This window comes from Ixodes scapularis, unplaced genomic scaffold, assembly GCF_016920785.2.
Source record: "Ixodes scapularis isolate PalLabHiFi unplaced genomic scaffold, ASM1692078v2 PGA_scaffold0__279_contigs__length_252992795, whole genome shotgun sequence".
NCBI lineage: Eukaryota > Metazoa > Arthropoda > Arachnida > Ixodida > Ixodidae > Ixodes > Ixodes scapularis.
This window is the reverse complement of record NW_024609835.1, coordinates 67,889,153-67,909,563: the sequence shown is the minus strand read 5'-3', so window position 1 is coordinate 67,909,563 and position 20,411 is coordinate 67,889,153. Positions and strand designations below refer to the sequence as shown.

General features: G+C 47.3%; 1 protein-coding gene across 1 annotated transcript in view; it reads right to left on the bottom strand.

The window, feature by feature from the left end:
* Positions 1-16,207: 16,207 nt before the first annotated feature.
* Positions 16,208-20,411, bottom strand: part of LOC121836848 — a 63,090-nt gene continuing 58,886 nt past the window's right edge. Inside the window, exon 2 of the mRNA XM_042292122.1 lies at positions 16,208-17,512. Coding sequence (XP_042148056.1) covers positions 16,208-17,512 — 1,305 coding nt within the window. The remainder of the gene's footprint in view (positions 17,513-20,411) is intronic.

Sequence of the window (20,411 nt, the reverse complement as noted above, 5' to 3'; positions counted from 1 at the left end):
TTGGAAATTTGAAATGTTCTTGTCCAATCGCATTTTTCTTTGGTTATCAACGCTTTTTAGCGTCATCACAAGACGTTCAACCCATAATACACTGGTGATTAAAAAATAAGCACCGAAAAACATGCACCGATTTTCGCTCAAAAATAAACACCGAAAAAAAACATACCGTAATCATTACCCATGTCACCTTTTTGGGTGATATGTGAATTTCCAGAAGAACAGCGAGTTATCACCCTCCCCTAGGAATACCCTGACTACAGAGCAGGCGACCCGTTTTTCCCCGCGTTAGATTGTGGTGACCACGAACCGTACGGAGGTCACAGGACGTCCGTGAAAAATAAAAAGGAGGCAAACAACGATCTACTCTGTGCACGCTTCATCCCCAATTTCCACGACCCCAAGGCCGAAGGACGTTTGTGTGAAGGATAACAATAAAATAAAACTTTGCGTCAAAAAAAAAAAAGCCCGTTTTTAAAAGAAAAAAAAAAAAAAAGTAGAAACAAGCACAACGCGTTGACGGACCGCGATGTTGTGGAACACCTCGCGGTCCGCTTGCCACAGGACGGTTGTCTTCGACCCATAGCTCCAAGGTGAATTTGCCACTTGCGAAAACACGGAGACCTACCCAGCGAGAACCAGGAAAGCAAGACACGCACACTGACGCCTCGGCGTGCAGAATGAAACAGGATACGGGCGCGGAACACGGCCGCGGAAGAACACCTCGCACAGTGCCGATCCGGCCGATCTCCGAACGGACGATTTCGCATTTCGTGGACAGCGAGCGCCACCGCACGGGAGAGAGAGGTACCTTAAAAACGACGAAAACAAGCACCGACACCTTGGTTCTTTATATTTGCTGTAGTTACGGAACAAATCGACTTACATGAATAATTTGAATATTATTCGATTCCGTAACAAATTTAGAAGACATTAAACGCAATTCTTCTTATGTTTGAATTTAGATAATTTTGTAAATTCGCTCCGAACGCAAGAGTGCCGAATTAGCCGATTTTGACCATTTTCATGATTTTTTTAAAGAATATAATTAAATTTATGACGAAACATCTGTTGCGTTTAGTGACTCGATAATGACTCAATGTCTTTAAAGCCGAAATTTTCAAGAAGATCCGCGCAGCCGTTATTATGTGAGAATTTTTTTAATTTGGTGAAAAACCTCATGTATTCTCTATGGGGCTCTGAGGTGCGCCCCCTCTTAAATAGAAAGACTACAAAATGAAAGAGCTCTCAGGGGAAATTCAGTAAACCATTCATGTATTAGTCTTTCAAAGCACCTCAATCGCTTGGTTACTAGTAGGGCTGAACATCTGTAAAACAAAATTTAGCACGATTAAGTATTTTCTCTTATTCGATTATTTAATTGATTATTCGGTTTCGTTTATTACCATAAATAATAGATCAAAAAATTCAAAATTATATATTTTGCTTTCGCTGTATATTGTTATAAACGGCGCAATATACAATTCAGGATTTTAAATCAACCTTGCTGTGTAGTTGAGATCAGCCAAAAGGCATTCACACTCCCAATTTATTACTCCAGCCGCGGAGGCAAAGAGGTTCCTTCATATTCTCCGGCAATAGCGAACTGCTTTGATTATGCGCTAAACGGACTCTCGCCAGGCGCTGAACGCTACTGGGACACGTATAACTTCCACTTGCATTACGGCAAAGAAGTGACTGTCTACCATTGTTGATCTCTTCAGGATTTTGAGGGAATGCGAAGAGGTTGTTGTTTTATTCACTAGGGTCCTTGTTTTTTCTATGCTTCACATCTACTATATTCAACCTTTTACGCTTCTTCAAATGTATACTAATTATTTCTAAGAACGATATTAATTTCAGACAATCAATTTTGTTCCCACAGATTCTCTACAAATTTAAGCAGCGCAGTGATAAGATGCTCTATGAAAGCCTCACTGTACTTTTCGAGCCAAAGTCCTAGCAGATCCTCGAACTGCACATGGAGAAGGTGAGCTCACGAAGAACGCCTCGCTATTCCTAAAACATGCGCAGCTGGAGCAGAGTAGCTAAAGCAACCGATCAAGAAAACCTACCCATCACAAAAATGCAGCGAAACTCGTGTCGATGTCCTCACAGAATACGCGGTGGGTTAATCACTTTGATCTACAGAGCTCTCCAAGCGGATGACGCAGCTCATAACACTTTTTAAATCGAAAACACGATCTGCGCAGGACAATATTTCATTTTCCTGCGTGTCCTTATGGGCCCTGAAAAAATTACGAAGTTAAACTGGCCCAGTTTTCTAGCTTAGTACATGACCAAATCTTGTGCCGCGTTTCGAGAATTGGCGTTGTACTGATTGGGTCAAATTGAGCTAAATTCATATTCGAACTACTTGCATCATCTAAACATTTGTCCGCTTCCTACTAGGCACATCAAGGTCAAATTTATGTTAAAATAATTTAAACACTACCTGTTCACTGCGTCTTGTGATATGTGACCATTTCGTGAAAGGCCTCAAGAGTCTAGACAAAGTTAATTGCTGCGAACATCGAAATCCCTACGTCACATTAAAAGAAAAATTAGGCACTCACACAGCATACGGAAGCAGGCAATCTCTGATTATTATATCTAAATATGAAAAATAATATACCGTATAATCATGACCCATGTTTGCATACTTTCTTTTTAATTGTGGTACTTGATTATATTGCAGGTTCCAGGAGATAATAAACTCATCCGACGGTCCTATTCTCTACAGAGGACGTCTTCTATTCTGCAGCTGTCCAAGTCCAGGTGGAGGACCTGTCGGTGGATGTTGGCGACGTCATCCATGGCTTCAGCCTTATAATCTATTGGACTTTTGATATTCAATATGCAACGGGGATCAAGTCCACCTTGGCTCTCTTCGAACGCACGATCGGGCTGAAAGAAACACCACTGGAAAGGGTTGCCCTGAAGCTTCTTGGCAGCTACAAGCTTCTACTAATTACTATTTTTTAAAGCTTTTGACCTGTCTCAAGTTTTTGATTTTACAATAAAAACGTGGTTGACAATATTGTTGGCTGACATGACTGGCAGGACTTTTTGTTCAAATGTCTGGATTGTATGTTTCTAGAATTTTTCAGTTAAAGTTTGGTGCCGGCACGTTGCCCGTGAGTATTATTCACTTATCCCTGAAACCTCCTTGAAGTGCCTCCTTAAGGAACTTGACACGCAAAGAATTCAGAACTCTTGTATGACAGCTGGCCTCAAGAATCATCGCCCCTCCAGCACACCTGGACAAGCCAGTTAGCTGAGTCTCGGGGTCTGAAAAAGTGCCCTCACTATTTGGAGCTCTGCGAGACCCATGGTGTATAAAAGCGACCCCAAAAGTGAGGAGTCGCGGAAAACCTCAGGGGTTGTTTATAGTGTCCGCCGGCACTCGCAATTATGGCGATCACGCGAGTCTCTAGGTGTAAAAAAAAGGGCACCAAAAAGCACCCAATTTAGGGGGGGATCAAGTGATTCCCTGAGAGTTGTAAGCGGTACTAAATAATGCCTGGATTTACGGGTGTCACATGAGTACCTGGGTGTAACAAGAGGAGTCAAAAAGCACCCTATTCAGAAGGGATCCATTGACTCCCTGAGAGTTGAAAATGGTTCCAAATAATTCCTCTAGTTAGCGGTGTAACATAAGTACCTGAGTGTAACAGAGGGCGCCAAACAGCACCCGAAGTACGGGGTGTCGGTTGAGGCCCGTGGACTTTGAGGGGGGTGCTAAGTGATCCCGTATATCTGGGGAGTACCTGAAGTCCCCAACTTGAGAGGATACCACAAACACCCCAGGGGAGTCACATATGGGACACGGTCTAACTCCCCTGAGGGGAGTACCCGTATACACCCTTTTTTCTTAGAGTGTAGACTTTAGATGAAGCATGAAACAAGGCGGCGTTATGTGCGCACCAGGGTCATTCCCCCTTAAACATAACCCCTGTTTAGACCGCTTCAGTGGCTGGAATGGCTAGGGCATCCTGACGACGTTAGCCTCGCCGCAGCTTTGCTCATCGTAAGACAGACTACGTCATGATTGCGCCGGATGGGAATGTCTTTTCTGCGGGCAGCTCTCCGAGAGCTGCCCGCGGAACAATAAATACAGCCATAGGGCTTAAAATACAAATGTGGATCATTTTCAGCCAATTTCTGAACACGACAGGTATATTTCAAATTTTGTTGAAGTATCCCTTTAATAAAGAACTTGCGAAGATATCTAAGTAAAGCAGATACCCAGCCAAAACCATATATCTCTCTTTCTTTTCCTTTCTCCATTTCTCTCTGTATTTCTCTTCCTCTCTCTTCCTCTCTCAGGAAACAAATAAGAAAAAAATACAATGAATACTAGCACGAATCTTCACAAACTGCAAAGAAGCGGTGCAAGAATGCAACAAACACAACAGTCACAGCAAGACCGTCAGGCCAACCAAGACAACGGCCATGAAGCCTCGAACCGAAGGCTATAACATCAACATTCGACGGATCCCTGGACACCAAAGTATCCAAGGGAACGACGAGGCGCATGCAGTGGCACGGGAACACCTAAAGGCATCCCTGCTCGGCCGAGGCTCAACTCGCCCGTCGAGAGAAAGGACACAATAGAAGAGACCGAACCTGCTGAACTTAAAACACAAGAATGCCTCAATAAAATCGTTTCTCTCTCCCTTTCTGAACAGAAAAGACGTCTCCACAACAAACATCTCCCTCGAGACCCACTCCCCTCAACGACGTACGGTCGATAGGCGAGGGTGTGTTTGCGAGAATTCCGCACCGCAACGGCCACAAAAAAAAAAAAAAAGTTTAGAAGAAAAAAGAAAAAAAAAAAAAAGACCCACAAGCCTGATTATGCGGGTAATGCCTTGTGCCCGCGGGCACAAAACATCATCTGGGATTGTCCCAGTCGTGAAGAAGAAAGAAACAACGCATTGGAGTCTCTCTCCCAGCATGTGAGACCAAGCTGCCTGAATTACTGGATCCTCCCTGTCGGCTGCCCCAAACACCGGGAGGCAAAACGTTAGCAGGTCTTGCACATTGTATATAACTCGATTCACCTCTTTCCTCTTCCTCCTTATCTAGGAATGGAGGAGTTGTTATTTTCGAACTTTTACAAAACTCCGTATTCCAAAAGAAAATATTTTATATCATACTTCATAAAACAGAATTATCCAACCACAAGGAACCAATAGACTGTGCAGGAAATGAAAATAAACTAATTCAAATGACCACGAAAATGAATAGTTTAATATAGAAATGCAACCTCCACTTCTCCGAGAGGTGAAACAATTGTGATTTACAATGGAAACAAATATCCTTAAATAACAGAAAGCCTTAATTAATATAGAAAAGTCTTTAAGACCACCTTAAAGGGGCACTGAAGTCGATTCTGAGATCGTCCTTTTGTGGAAACAACTCAATCTAGACGCTCTAGGCATCCGAACAATCCCGAAATTACAATCGTGTGCAGCTTATTTCTTCTTTAAAAACGTGTTCAAAGATCGCGACACGCCTCTTTTTTGGAAGAATCTTCTTCCGGGTGAAGTGAACGACGAACGGCGCGTGTCGGCGAGTTGCAAGCGATGGCTTCGCTCTCGGAGAAAAATAGGAGGCTCATCCAAATGTGTACTTATCAGACGGTCTTTGAAACGTGTTATAATAAAATCATTCGGAATCTGCGCGTATTCTAGGGCTTTCATTGATCCCCATGATGTAGTCCGCGAGAGAAAGGGGTTCGTATGTATTTTTATTTCCCTGAGATGAATAGGCAGTTTTGTAATAAAGAACTTGGTACATGTCATATGTGGGAACTAACACATTTTAAACAATATAAGATCAAAAATGACCTTTTTCAAAAATGACTTCAGTGCCCCTTTAAAAGGATCCATGAAACGATTTTCCTACTTCTTCCTCCTTAGCTTTAATCCTCAACTGAAATGCAAATTGTGAAATCGCGTCGTCGTGACATTCTTCGGCACCGGTGCGATGACTCCTAGCTTCCACCGTGCTTTTTATGCACACCATAGAACTTGTCACTCCCCAGTGACGATAACTTCCGTCAGGGCACTCATTGGTCACGAACGCGAATCCAAATATACGTCGCTGGATTGAGTGTTGACGAGCGCATCCGTCCGAGAAACGCAGTTCTCGTGTCCAATTGCGTGAGCTGGGCTTGGCTGACGTCAGGTTGGCACCGCTGACGCGCTTTGGGAACCCCGGATGTGTCATAGTGAGAAGGCGGAGAGCTTTCGAAGGAAAGAATAGGTACAAAATAGTCGGCTATATTTTCAAATGTTCGTACCGAAAAGCTGGCTTTTGACTTTCTACCCTCTTCCTTTTGGCCAACTAAACCATATGCGATTATAGTCGGTTACAAGTCAAGAAGGTAGGAGAAGCTCCTCCCACAAGTGTGATGCGCCCGTTTCAAATCTCTCCGCAGTCGAAAGAAGAGTTCACTGGAAACGCTCCTTGTTCCGCTTCAATGGATTCCCACTTGTCTCCGATCCCACTTTTTAAGAAAGCGACCTTTGTATTCATCGGAGAGGGAACCGAGCCCCTGAAAGCAGCCTTTGTATCCATCGGGGGGGAAGCTAATCCCCGAAAGTCGTATTTTTTTCCGTCGGTGGGGGAGAACTCTAATCTCCCTCTCGTGGCTTCCACAATGCTAAGTCAAAGTCGAAAGATAAAGCAAATATGTACAGGAAGGCAAGACCCTCCTCGCGCGTTGGCCGCAACGTCACGGAAACGGTGGGACGCTATTTGATGCGGAGGTGGCGGAGGGATATCCGATTCCTTTTGAGGGGCATTTGCCGCTACCTTCTTGACCTGTAACTGACTATAGTAAAGTCCCAATTTAAAATCATTCACCCCAGCCCAAAATTTGTTTCATGTCCCCTTTAAGTAAACAGTACTACTGGTCAGACTTGTACACGTTACTGAAAAATAGTAAGGAATTACATTTACAATTACTCAAGGCTGAATTGTAATTTATTACAATTACAATTACCCCCTCATAAAAGTAACTAACCGTTACTCCAAAAAGTAATCCGTTACTTTCGTGGCGTTACTTTTGACATTATTGTCCTCAAGTAAGAAACAAAGGGAAGAAGGTTATTCAAGTTCTTATTGGTTGCCACCTGTTCCATTTAATGACCTTGAGTATTTTGAGCAACTGCTGGCTCTCGAAAGTCTCGTCAGACATTTTGCGTTATTTCTTACTCAGTATGCCGACTGCTACGCTGAACACCATTTGAGCTGAGGCGCTGGATGGGAGCGCCAGCTTGTTCCTCACGAATGCTTAATGCTCTGCATGGAGCTTTTTCAGCGAAGCAAGGGAAGTACTGTTTACCTCGAATGTAGAGCAAAGCTTCGTCGTTGCAGCCGTTGCTTGCTATTCGAGAGATTTAGTAGATCCTTTCGATACTTCCGATACCCGCGATAACGGTACCCAATAACCATATGATGCATACGGAAAGACGGCGGCGAAGTATCGGATATCGTTATCGGAGTTATCGGACCGATCTACTAAAATTCTCCATTGCCTAAATCGCGAAGCTGTGGAAGTCATCAACAGGAAAACATAGTTGTAACAGTAAGGTGATAATTAAATAATAAATAAGGTTTGGTTCGATATTCTTCTTCCTTTGGTTCTGAACAGTTCGAGCCTCACTTGAGACGTTGGTGAATAAAAAAGAAGTTTCCAGTATACAAATATAAGTAATTAAAGAAAACGAAGGACACTCATAATAACAATTAATTAGAACGTCGGTTAAAACAAGGAAATGTAAATGTGCGTTTGCCGTGTGTACCTTTCTTGGTGCCGTTCAAAAACGCACGGAGCACGAACCGACTGCAGTTTACTCCGGTGTCCTCCAGATAGACGTCCGCTGATGCCACGGGCAGCAAAGGGTAGAGTACTAAGCAAGCGACGCCTCACGAATTTCACTCTCTTCTCAAGCCCAGAATATCAAGTCTACGTCAGTCACCAATATGTTTTATTTGTAAAAATATCTGCTTGAGATAAGATGCGTCCTGCTGGGGCAAAGCAGGACGAAGAAGAAAGGAAGACTATTACCATTTTCTAAGTGCTCGCAAAAAGCTGACTCACAAAGAGGGTAGGGTAGATGGAGCGTTGTCTCCTGTTGTGACATTATGAAAATGGTCGTAGTCACTATAACCGAGAAGGACATTGTTAATTCTTTTCAGTGCACTTAGCGCCTCGAGCTTCTCGAAGAGGAGCACAATCACTTGGTGTCCTCTTCCCGTCTTTGACCGCAAAGAAAAAAACAAAGTGACTAAAAAGAACCGGAAATAACTTGCCCCCCCCCCCCCCCCATTTTTTTTTTTTTTGTAGAAATTTCTTATGGATTTTTTTACATTGTTGTTAGGGTCTAAAAAAATAGTTTCAGGGGCTTGGTGTTGCAAGAAAAGGCTTTGCGGAACTGAAGAGTGTCAAGCCCCACTTTGCGCTGGTCAATTCGCGTGAGTGTCACTGCGCTCGACTTTACAAAAATGAAAAAAAAAAAAAAAAACTATTTAGAATGGGGGGGGGGGGGGGGGGGGCGGGCGTGTCCTGACAAAAAAAAAAGTAACGGATTACAAGGAATCCGTTACGTCAAAGATGTAAGGGAATTACTTTAAAGTTACTCTAGAAAATATGTAATTATTCCGTTACAAAATTACTGAGAAATGTAAGAGATTACAAGTAATTTCGTTACCTTAACGGATTACGTACAAGTCTGCTACTGGTAATATAGAAAGTTTCTAAAATCTAAATGAATTTACTGAATCAAACGGGCAATTTCGTAAATAACTTCGAGTTCGTCATCGCCGGAGAGTGGAAAGGTTGTCATTTGTAACGATAACGAAAAACACTCGTTTCAAAAAAAAAAAAAAAAAAAAACTACTTAATTTAAAAAAAAGAAGACATAAAAACAGATTATATTCGACATCAAGATTAAGCTAATGCTGTAACCTAAAAAAAATAATTCAGATCAAATATCGGATTAAGATTTTGACGAGCGTGTTGAAACAGATGTAACAGTAAGAAAGCACAAAACGAACCGAAGGACGAAACAGACGAATCCCGGAGAAAAGCTCACCGGAGAAAAGCTCACCGGAGAAAAGCTCACCGGAGATAAGCTCACCGGAGAAAAGCTCACCGCAAAACCGGCGGATGCGGAGAAAAGCTCACCGGCCATTGAGCGTATGCGCAGAAAAGCTCACCGATATTTGTTCTTTTTATGTGGAGGCTGTTGGATCGTGCGTAACATATATCAATTTATTATCATTAAAACTCGTCAGCTTTGTAAAAAATAAAATGTCCTCTTTTGTAATATTTGTTAAGCTTAATTGGTATATTGCTCCCAAATTAATAATCGCGGGCCAGTGTTTTTTGTGGCTTACCCTCTAGGCAACGAAAGCCTAACTAAAATCTTTATGAACTTGAAGAACAGGAAATAGTTAAAAAAAGGTAATGATGACTGCCTAAAACCTAAAAATCAAAGGTGTAAATGCCGAAAATTAAAAAGTGCACGCGCAACACCGCGGTGCCTGAAATTCTCATTGAAGCTTTTGTTAACATCTGAAAACAGGATAAAACAGTCAATGGGATATCGAGGCTTCTTTCCTCCACGGACATGCACGCTTTCTAACCGTTCGTGCTGGTGTTTCCACATGTTCCTTTTGTGTGATAGTGTCCTTCTACGATGCGCCAGCCATGACCTTCAGAGGTGCACACTGTCTCCGTTGTTATTCGTGAGCTATATAAGAACTAGTCATTTGTAAGGTAGGTAGCGAATTGGGCGAGTTGGTAAACGTATACATGATATAAAACGCTCAAACGACGACGACGGAGTGAAGACAAAAAACACGACAGGACGAAGCTGTTCTCGCAACTAAAGTTTTGTTAGTGAAATTAACAGAAAGAAAACAGCGTAGCCGACACTGATTACATCCACAAACACCGACTTATCGATTAGGCACTACACAATATTTGGACCTCAAGCGATTCACACACCGCTATTCATATTAGCTCGCAAAATACAAACCTCTTTATCTGACAGAGCTACCGACGGCGCCATCTCAGCTGCCAATAAATTGTTGCCTTTTTTACCGGTGTACGATGTTCTGATTTGATACTTGCGACTTCATTAATTTGCAGAATGGGTGATTACTAATGTCTGGGGAATTAGTAAATATGCCCAATGAACCTCAAGAATATTACAAAAATGAGGACATATTTTTAATGAAGTGACGAATGCGAGTTGTGTTAAATTGCTACGTTTTACGGAGAATCGAGCTAAGCTAAAAAAAATATCGGTGAGCTTTTCTCCGCATCTGCCGGTTTTGCGGTGAGCTTTTCTCCGGTGAGCTTATCTCTGGTGAGCTTTTCTCCGGTGAGCTTTTCTCCGGTGAGCTTTTCTCCGCCGCCCGAAACAGACATGTAAAAGCTTTCAGTTTACAGCGACATATATTTGACGCCAGCGAACTCTGCTCCAATAAACGTCGGGGGATGCCTTCTATGAAGTTCCCCGTCAAGTCAACTGTGGCGGAACTCCGATCGTCCAACCACAAGCTTCTTGAGGCCGACAGGAATGGAGGTTTCGTCGACATGGGTGAGGACCAGTACCAAAAGAGGGCAGAAAAAGCCCTTGATAAATATTTTCGTCGAGTTAAGGGGCGGCCCTCGGGATCAGCTCGGTCCAGAGTTAAAGAGCTATGTCAAAAACTTAATCTCTCGAAACTCAAAAGTTCACTCATAAAGCCGTCCAAGCAGTACTTATCCCTGTTTTTTTCTCAGCGAAGACTCACAAACGGATTTCCCCTTCCGCTCCAATGCCCTAAAAAGCGGAAGCTGGCAGAAGCCCCTAGCGCTATTTCTTCAAACAGACCTCTCCCTTCTCACCCCTTCCCAGCCGTTCCGAATTCGTAACTTTAACGAGCGAATTACGGCTCTGACCCCCCTACATAATGCGCCCATCCTGCTGTCAGTGTTTTCTTTGGACATCGAAATTATGTTCTATGGTTTAGAAATTTCCTTCCTAATTAAGTGCGTTGATGAAGCCATCAATGAGTTTGGAATGTGCAGGTTCCAGAACGCATCAGGCATTACACTGTCCGGGTTTATCCAGTTACTCCAGCTTTACCTCCGCTCTACAACGATTGAACAGAACGGAGAAGTGTTTAATCAAAAATCAGGTGTATGCATCGGGTCCTGCCTGGCACCGGCACTGAGCGAAATGTATATTTCCTTCGTAGATATTGCGATCGCCGGAGAACTGCGGAGTATCGTGCCCCGGTGTCAGGTGCTGCGCTATGGGGATGACTACCTTGTAATTCACCCCACAGGGATTCCGGTCCACCCAATTTAGCCTTGTTTTCTCAGCGCGGCAGGCAGCCTCAACTTAAGAGGGAGGATCCCACGCAGTGCTTAGACATAAAGTTGAATACGCCAGCGATGGATCTTTGCTTGGCATTTAGGCAACGTTCGGAGAAACCGGTTCTTCCATTTTCTAGCTCCCATTCCAAATCGTTTAAGACAGGGGTGGTCACATCGTTTATTCCCCCCGCGCGCAATAGGTCGTGCAGTCACCACTCAACCTCGAGTATACAAACGCTAGATAACCGCCTTCTCAAGGCCGGTCACCCGAATTATCTTCTCAGTCCTGCCACGCAGAGGCTCATCGTAAATCGAACCCCCCGCCCCTCGCGTGCTGCTCTGGGTGGTGGGACGGCCTGCATTCCCTATATGCATAACGTGGCGCACCGCGTCAAGTCTCTCGCGTCCCGCTACTGAACCAAGGCCATTTTCAAATGCAGGTTCAGACTGAGCTCCATGTGCAAACTGATTAACGGCGTCACTTCCACTTCAGCGTGTACAAAAACAAACAAACACGGCTCTCAATTCATTCGATGCACAAGGGAAAAGGTCTACTCGATTCCTTTGAAAGGCTGGATGCTTGGGCGAGTTGGTGATCCATATTCTACGGCGACAACGCAGAGAAACAATCACACACCACGTATTCAGAAAGGCAAGCACACGTGCTGAACTAACAATCCTTGTTGAGGGAATTGTTGCTTCTTGGCGTTCCGAGATATCGATCAGTCTCAACAAACCCCAACACTTTTATTTTGAACTACACACACTACACACACGTTCCAAACAGACGAGCCACTTTCTCGTTCTCCGATCCGTAGCGTTCCAGCTTTCGTTCTGTCCGTCTCCACTTTCCCAGCTGTTGATCTTCGCGGCTGCATCCGGCCGCTGCGGGTACGAAGTTTACATCTCGACCCCCGCGCGCGATCGTAAATCGTCTCCGCCGAGACAAGCCGTGGTGCGAGGTTCAGCTCGCTCCTCGCGTGCATCCTCCCCGCAGAGGGAATCCGATGCCGTCCTCGCGAAAGTTCCAACACACTCCCCACCGAATGGGCGCGAGCACATTCTAGAGTTCCGTCATTTCTAAGGGGTAGATTAGTTGCACTGGCCTTCGCAATACTGTACCGCGATGTACGCGAATCTCGCATGAACCAACCCTTGCATCGCGTCCATAAAATACCTTCTCAACCTTTCCAAGCTTCCAAAGCAGTCGTGGAAGTGGCTCTTTCAAAAGGACCAACTGGCCCACTCGGGGAGGAGGGGACTGCTTTTGGTGACTAGCATAAGCAGACCTCAGTTCTCGGAGGTATTCCGCCCCCCACGTCCCCCAAAACAAATTTAGGATCCGTTTACGCTTTCGCCACAGACCGCGAAGTGTCTCCGGTGTCGAAGCGAGCGGCTCTCCCCCGGCCGCCGGCAGCGACGTCAGCCGTCTACCGATTAGAAAGCTCGCAGGCGTGAGAGGGTCGCCCTCTCCCACCTCGTTGTATACAAAGGTCAATGGTCTCGAATTCACCACGGCTTCAATTTCGGTGAGAACCGTGGCCAATTCATCTGCGCCCAGGCATTTCTTTCCGATCACCTTCCTCAATGACACCTTTACTGAGCGCACGAGCCTCTCATAAAACCTCCCCACCATGGCGCTCGTTCGACAATAAATCGCCACTCTATGCCAGCATTGGCAAAATGCTGAATCACATCAGGGTGTCGGAGTGTCTTCCACAGTTCGCTTAGTTCTTTTGAGGCCCGTTTAAATGTCAAAGCGTTATCCGAATAAATGACGCGGCATACCCCTCTCCGCGACACAAATCTGCGAAAGGCATACAGAAAGCTCTTTGTCGACATGTCTGTCACTAACTCTAAATGTACCGCTCGGGTAACCGCACATGTAAACAACAAGACGTAACATTTGCTGGTGAGGTCGTTCGCCTTAACATACAGGGGTCCCGCAAAGTCTGTGCCCACTACTTCAAACGGGTCCGCTCGCGTTGTACGATCCGCCGGCAAGGGTCCCGTTGGAGCACTTGCAGGAGTCGCGTTGAATCGCTGGCAGGTCACACACGCACGCACTACTTTCTTTACCAGCTGTCTTCCGCGGAGGATCCAGTACTTCTCGCGCAGCTGCACGAGAGTGTCCCTGGCTCCCGCGTGCAGTACCTGGCGATGTGCGTCGATAGTCAGCAACGTTGAGTATCGATGCTCCTTAGGCAGTACAATGGGGTGGCGTTCTTCTTGCGTCAGGTTCGATGACTGGAGTCGACCGCTGATCCTCAGTAATCCCTCTTCATCGATGAAAGTGCGAAAGTCACGCAAGAGCGACCCAGGTGGGGGCGACATTCTCTTTGCTGCACAATCTATATCGGAGGCAAACGCTGATCTTTGTGCTCTCGTTATCCAGTGTGTTTGCGCTACGTGGATCTCCTCGGCGGTCAGTGGTCCCATCCTTTTTTCTGACGATCTGAGGTTATAGATGAACCGTAAAATCCAGGCCGTTGTTCTGTGGAGTTTCAAGGCCGAGCTGAACCTTGAGATGTCCAGCAACTCTTCCGGTACAGTTGCAGTTACCTCGAAGAGCTCTGCTCTTGGAGTCCTCTCCTCGAGCCCGTCGTGGGAAAGCTCCTCGTCACTTTCCCCAGGCCACTCTGTCGCGGGCAGTAGCAACCAAGTTGGTCCGTTCCACCAGAGCGGTGCAGACAGCAGTCGATCCGCGGACAGCCCTCGTGTCATCAGGTCGGCAGGATTTTCTTTCCCCGGGCAGTGGTGCCACATTGCCTTCTCGTTGTTTGCTTGAATTTCTTGTACTCTATTTTTCACGAATGTCTTCCACCTGGATGGCTCTCCCCTAATCCAATGCAGAGCGATCATAGAATCCGTCCAGAAGTGGACTTCATCCACTTTGATTTCGAGGTGTGTCCTTACGTACTTAAACAGCCTCGATCCGATCAAGCATGCCATGAGCTCTAATCTAGCAAGGCAGATTTCCTTCAGGGGCGACACGCGGCACTTAGCCAGTAAGAGTGTCGCGGTAGTTTCTCCGGTGTCATCCGTCGAGCAGATGAAGATCATCGATCCGTATGCGGAGGTGCTGGCATCCGAGAATACGTGCAACGTTCGATGTACAACGTTGCCCTTCAGCTCGCTGTCGTAGAATCTGGGCACGTTAATTTGCTGAAGTGTGGTGAGCTCGTCGCACCAGTTGTTCCAGCCACTCATCAGTTCTTCCGGCAGTGTATCGTCCCAGCGCAGGTTCAGCTTCCAGATTTCCTGAAACAAGATCTTGGCTCGCACCACGAAGGGGGAAAGGAAACCAAGGGGGTCATACAGTCGTGCTGTCGTCTGGAGCACGAAACGCTTGGTGTTTCTTCGTTGGCGGGCGAATTCAATCACGTGTTCTGCCGAAAAGGAAAGGCTGTCTTCATTCGGCTTCCACGTCAGACCGAGTACCTTCAACACACCCGTCTGTTGTCCCAATGGTCTCTCATCGGGACCCTTGTCTTCAAGCATTTTCGACAGGGCTGCGCTATTGGAGCCCCACTTATGGAGCTTCATCCCCGCTGCTCCAAATATCTCGATCGCCTCGTTGCAGAATGTCCGGGCGTCCTCTTCACTTTCCGCGCCCGTCAAGAGGTCGTCAACGTAGACCGATCTACCCAGTCGCTCTGCTGTCTTGGGGAATACGCTCTCCATTTCTCTGAAATGATGTCGTAGGGTCGCGGCCAACAGAAAGGGGCTGGACGTGGCTCCGAAAATGACCCTCGTCATACGCCAGACTTCCACTTCCGGAGTTGTTTGGTTCGGTTGAGGAATTTCTTTGTACCAGAGGAACCGCAGAGCATTGCGATCCTCCGGGTTTACTTCAATTTGAAGGAAGGCCTTTTCGACGTCCGCAACCAGTGCCACCGGGTGTTGCCTGAAGTTGAGAAGCAGGCTAACAAGGTCTGGGTTCAGGTTCGGACCGCTCTCCAGGTTGTCGTTTAGTGACTTGCAGTTCGGTCCGTGCGAAGACGCGTCGAAAACGATTCTCATCTTCGTCGTACTGCTGCCTTCTCGCAGAACAGCCTGGTGGGGCATGTAGTACACCCGTTCATTCGAGTTATCGTCTCTCTCGACCCTCTCAGCCATTCCGTTCTCGACGTAAAGCCGGACTGCCTGATCATATCTCTGCATGAGCTCAGGATTCTTGCTTAGCCCCTTTCGTTGGCTTTCGAGTCTCTTCCAAGCCATCTCTCGGTTGCAATCAAGCTTTACATCAAGTTTCCAAGGGAGGCTCACTTCGTATCTTCGATCATATTTGGTGATGCTTCTCTCAAAGCGCTGCATGATGTCGCTATCGGAGTGATCCTGGACCTCTGCGTCCACAACTCCCATACTCTCAAGCTCCCAAAATCCTCTCAGGACAGCCGTGTTCTCCTGGTCGCTCACGGCAGCTCTGAGGACGATCACTTGGGAACAGTTGACAACAGCTGCAGTCGCCTGGGAACGTCCATGTACTGCCCAACCAAAGGCGGTCTCCACTGCCGTCAGGTTCTCGCTCAATCGACGGACTCTTCCCGTAACGCATCCCCAGTAGTGCTCCGATCCCAAGAGGATTCCTACTCCGTTGCACTCGAGTCCGTTCAGGTCGTCACCAACCGTTAGTCCGAGCTCCTCCATATTAACCAGGATGTCTTCATCCGGGCCTGGAAGTTCTTGTTCGCAGATAGAACGCGTCTCGAGGGTGTCTATCTCGTATGTCTGGCCGGTTAGACGATTACTCAAAACTACTTGAACTCTACGGTACGTTTGTTCGCTAGTCTTGCCACCGAACACTCCGACGGTAAAAACCTACGTTCCGAGAAGCTTGCAACCAAGACCCCTCGACAGCTCCTCTGTAATGAAGGAGCGCTGACTACCGCTGTCGAAGAGAATGCGGGCCAACTTTCTTCTGTTCTTGCTTTCCACCCACGCGGTAACGGTTTGCAGAAGGACAGCCGGTTTGTTGCCCTTCTCGCTCACATGCAGGTTGAGAGGCGTCTTGTCTTTCTTCCGCGTTTCATCCGATCCGCTGGCGGCTCGTCCCGGCAAGTAATCTGGATCACACATAGTGGATACATGCCTTCCTCCACACCTGTCACAACGGAGCGTGCCGCGACACATTCTTGCCGTGTGGTTCGGCTTTGTGCACCGGAAGCACCTGCGATCGGCTTGCAGCCTGCGCTTCTTTTCCTTGAGTTCGATCTTCGCGTTACAGTCTGGTGTGCTGTGCGCCTTTGATTCGCAAAGAAAGCATTCCATGCTGTCCATCCTGCCATGCAAGGCCGTAGCGGTAGCGTTCCGAGTCTTGGCGTTGTTTAGGCGCCTCTTCGGATGTTCATGCATGGGAAAACAATGTGCAGGCTTACCGCCGGCGTCTTCGGGTTGTTCCTTGGATGTTTTCTCCCGGCTCTCCACCTCGATCTTGAGAAAATTCAGCAGCGCGCGCACCTCCTTAACGGGTCCTTGTTCCGTTGCTGAGTCGGAGCCGATGTCGGTTGCTGATGTTCCCCCGGCGGTGGCGTTTTCGGCGTTCCCCGAAGACATCTTGCGGTTGAACTCGAGCCTCATGTCGTCCGGAAGCGCACGAAGCAGAACCGGGTAGAGCATGGCACAGTATGACTGATCCGTCACACCCAACGCCCGAAGGCCCCGGATGTGAGCCTGGACGCTGTCGTAGACCCGCCGCAGAGCTCTGACGCTGCGCGATGACGGCACCTGATTGATGTCCATGAGCCCTGTCATGTGGTCCTGTATCAGCTCCGCCTGGTTCCCGAACCGCTGCTGCAGGAGCTCGATGGCGTGGGCGTAGCATTCAGCGGTTGGGTGCAGTACTGCGATGGCGGCTGCTCCATCACCAGTCAGGGCTGACCTCAAGTACTTGAATTTTTCTGAGGACGATAGTTCCGGATTTCCATGGATGGCGGTCTGAAATTGCTCCCAGAAGGGCTGCCAATTTCTTCGGTGTCCGTTAAACTTGATGAGCTCTAATTTGGGAAGCTTGATTTTTGATGTCACCTTTCTTGCTTCCCGCTCTTCGTTCGGTTTCCCGCTTGTTCGTTGGCTGTCCTCCGGACTTTTCACTTTCCTTTTGAGCTTTGCTAGGCACGTGACGATCTTGTCAGAATAATCGATCACTTGCGTGAATTCTGCTTCTGCTTCTTTTTCGGAAATCAACGACTCGATCGCGGCATCTACGTGGTTGAGTTGGTCCCGAGCGAGGCTTAGACGTTCGATCAATATATCGAGATCATCGACGGTCGGCGTAGCTGATTGTAATAAATCCTGTGCCTCGCTGAGGAGCCTCGTTACTTGCGTTCGATGCGTTTTTCGTTTTTTCTTGAGGACGTCCATTGCCGTTCAGTCCTCGCTTGCAGTGCTGCTTGCTTGTGTCGGTCTATCGTAGATGTTGCCGTTGATTCCCAGGTTCCGCTCGTTCAGTCGCTACGTTCTCTTCTCTGTCTGCTGGCGATTCGATCACACCTTGCTCGTCGGCTTCATTTGCAGTGCAGTAGTCTCTGTCCCGGGTTTCGGCACCAATTATTTTGTTGAGGGAATTGTTGCTTCTTGGCGTTCCGAGATATCGATCAGTCTCAACAAACCCCAACACTTTTATTTTGAACTACACACACTACACACACGTTCCAAACAGACGAGCCACTTTCTCGTTCTCCGATCCGTAGCGTTCCAGCTTTCGTTCTGTCCGTCTCCACTTTCCCAGCTGTTGATCTTCGCGGCTGCATCCGGCCGCTGCGGGTACGAAGTTTACATCTCGACCCCCGCGCGCGATCGTAAATCGTCTCCGCCGAGACAAGCCGTGGTGCGAGGTTCAGCTCGCTCCTCGCGTGCATCCTCCCCGCAGAGGGAATCCGATGCCGTCCTCGCGAAAGTTCCAACAATCCTTGTGTAAGTTCAAGAGTTGTAAGTTCAGCGCGTGTGCTTGTCTTTCTGAGTTTCTGGTGTGTGATTGTTTCTCTGCGCTGACACCACAGAATTCGATTCCTTTGACATCTAAAGCGGAATATATCGGCCAAACAGGCCGATACCTAAACGATCGCCTCCGCGAACACAACATCGAATGCCCGGCACAGCCAGAGGGGTCATTTCATTTTATTATAGTTCACGGCAGGGATTCCCAGGCGTTCACCCCACTGTTTAACGAGTCTAAAGTTGTCGGGGGACACCGGGAGCACTACGGGAGAGAGATAGTTGAGGCTTATAGGATGACGACGGCCATCAGAAATATAGCAACCCCTTCCCTCACGTTGACTATGCCAGAACTTGCGCTTCTGAGGGCAGCGTTTCCCCGGAATCCACTTGCACCACCTTGAACAACAAGTTCGTCCTTCTATCGGCCTTGGGTCGTCAAATTGTTTCCGCATGCGAAAATGCTATTTTTCCTTCTCCTGGGGTCATCCTCTTGCACCCTTCTCCCCCTTTCCTTCTTCTCCCTCTCGCTGCCTTCCCCTTTACCCACCGACGTTTTTTTTTGGTGCAGAGATCACTTGCGTCAAATACTGTATATGCCGCTGTAAACTGAGAGCTTGTACATGTCTGTTTTCGTCCTTCTGTTCGTTTGTGCTTTCTTACTCTTACATCTGTTCGAGAAACCGGCTCTTAAGAGCCGGCTCCTTGAAACGCCTCTTTGTTGGTGGCTATAGAGACGGTGTCCGGAAGATTTACGGGTAGCCCTTCGCTTGTTCCAGACTTATCGTTCGGGAATAAACTCCATATGGAGTTTCGCGAAAAGGTTTAAAACAACATGTGTGAACCACCTGCGTTGCTTGCTTAACGCTTGCTTAACTTCCTTCTCACAATTGTCTGTAAAACACGCTAAGGGTGCCCTAGTGCAAAAGAAAGCTTCATAACCGCCCCTCCATCAAGCTCCAATTAAAAAAAAATCTAACTAGGGGCTTGGGAGGCCGTGTTATATTTTGTTGTTCAGGCACGCTCTTGTACAACGAGCTCACAAACGCCAGCTGATTTAGAGACGGGAACTTTATGGCATCCTTGTTTCCTTGTTCAGGAAAAGAAAACGAGAAGGCCAATGCGCCAGAGGCCCTTCGGAGTGTTTCTTCTGCTTTCTGCCTAAACTTTCATTAAAAAAGCGGAAAAAAAAACTAATATTTTTAAACTTTCAGGGGCCAGCTGGGGCCCCCTGACAGCCTGGGGCCCAGGGCTGCAGCCCCCTTAGCCCGTGTCTTAAAAGGGGCCTGCAAGGACTTTTTTACTGGCTTTTAATTTGCACCGAACCTGAGCGCACTGAACGTAGTAACTTAGTGAAACTTTTCTTTTCTAGAAATTCGCTTTATTTTAAAAGTTATAGGCAAATTAGAATTACAAAAACAAGCAAAAAGTAACCTCCCTCATGACGTCCTTGGCTGCTTGAGTGGCCGTGAACTAGAGGAGGGGTATGTGAGCTCACCGAGCGCTCACGGCTGCCGCACTCCGTGTCGACGGCGCGAGAGGGCGCCACTAAATCATGTTCTGGATAGACTGTATGCAGCGGGCAGCCAGTGCGCTTTCATTGCATTTGCTGCGCGATTAAACACTAATTCGGCATGACACTGCATTGGCCACAAACGACAGCAAACACGGGGTAAAGATCAGAGGCCAGACTCACGAAGAGCTTCTTAGTTTACGACAACTTAGCTAAGAAGTTCGTAAGTTAAGAACATCGTAAGAAGAGGACAAATCGGTATTCACGAACGCGTTCTTAAGTGAGAGGAGGAAAGCGACGTTGTCGTGCGGAAAAACTAAAACTTACCGATGCTGTTGCTATGGCGATGGCGTCTTCGGCAGCACGAACAACCAATCGGAGAGCTCGGCATTTGTTCGGAGCCGTTCGGAGCCGTTCGGAGCACGTGGATTTTTCCTAACAAACACAGGCGGCCTTTCTGCCACCGCTGGTCTGGGGTTCGTATCCGTGCAGTGATATGTCGACGCTAACACGATTTAAACTCGCCCGAATGCCGAGGCCGGGATGCGTAACCACCCCCATTGACTGCTACGAACT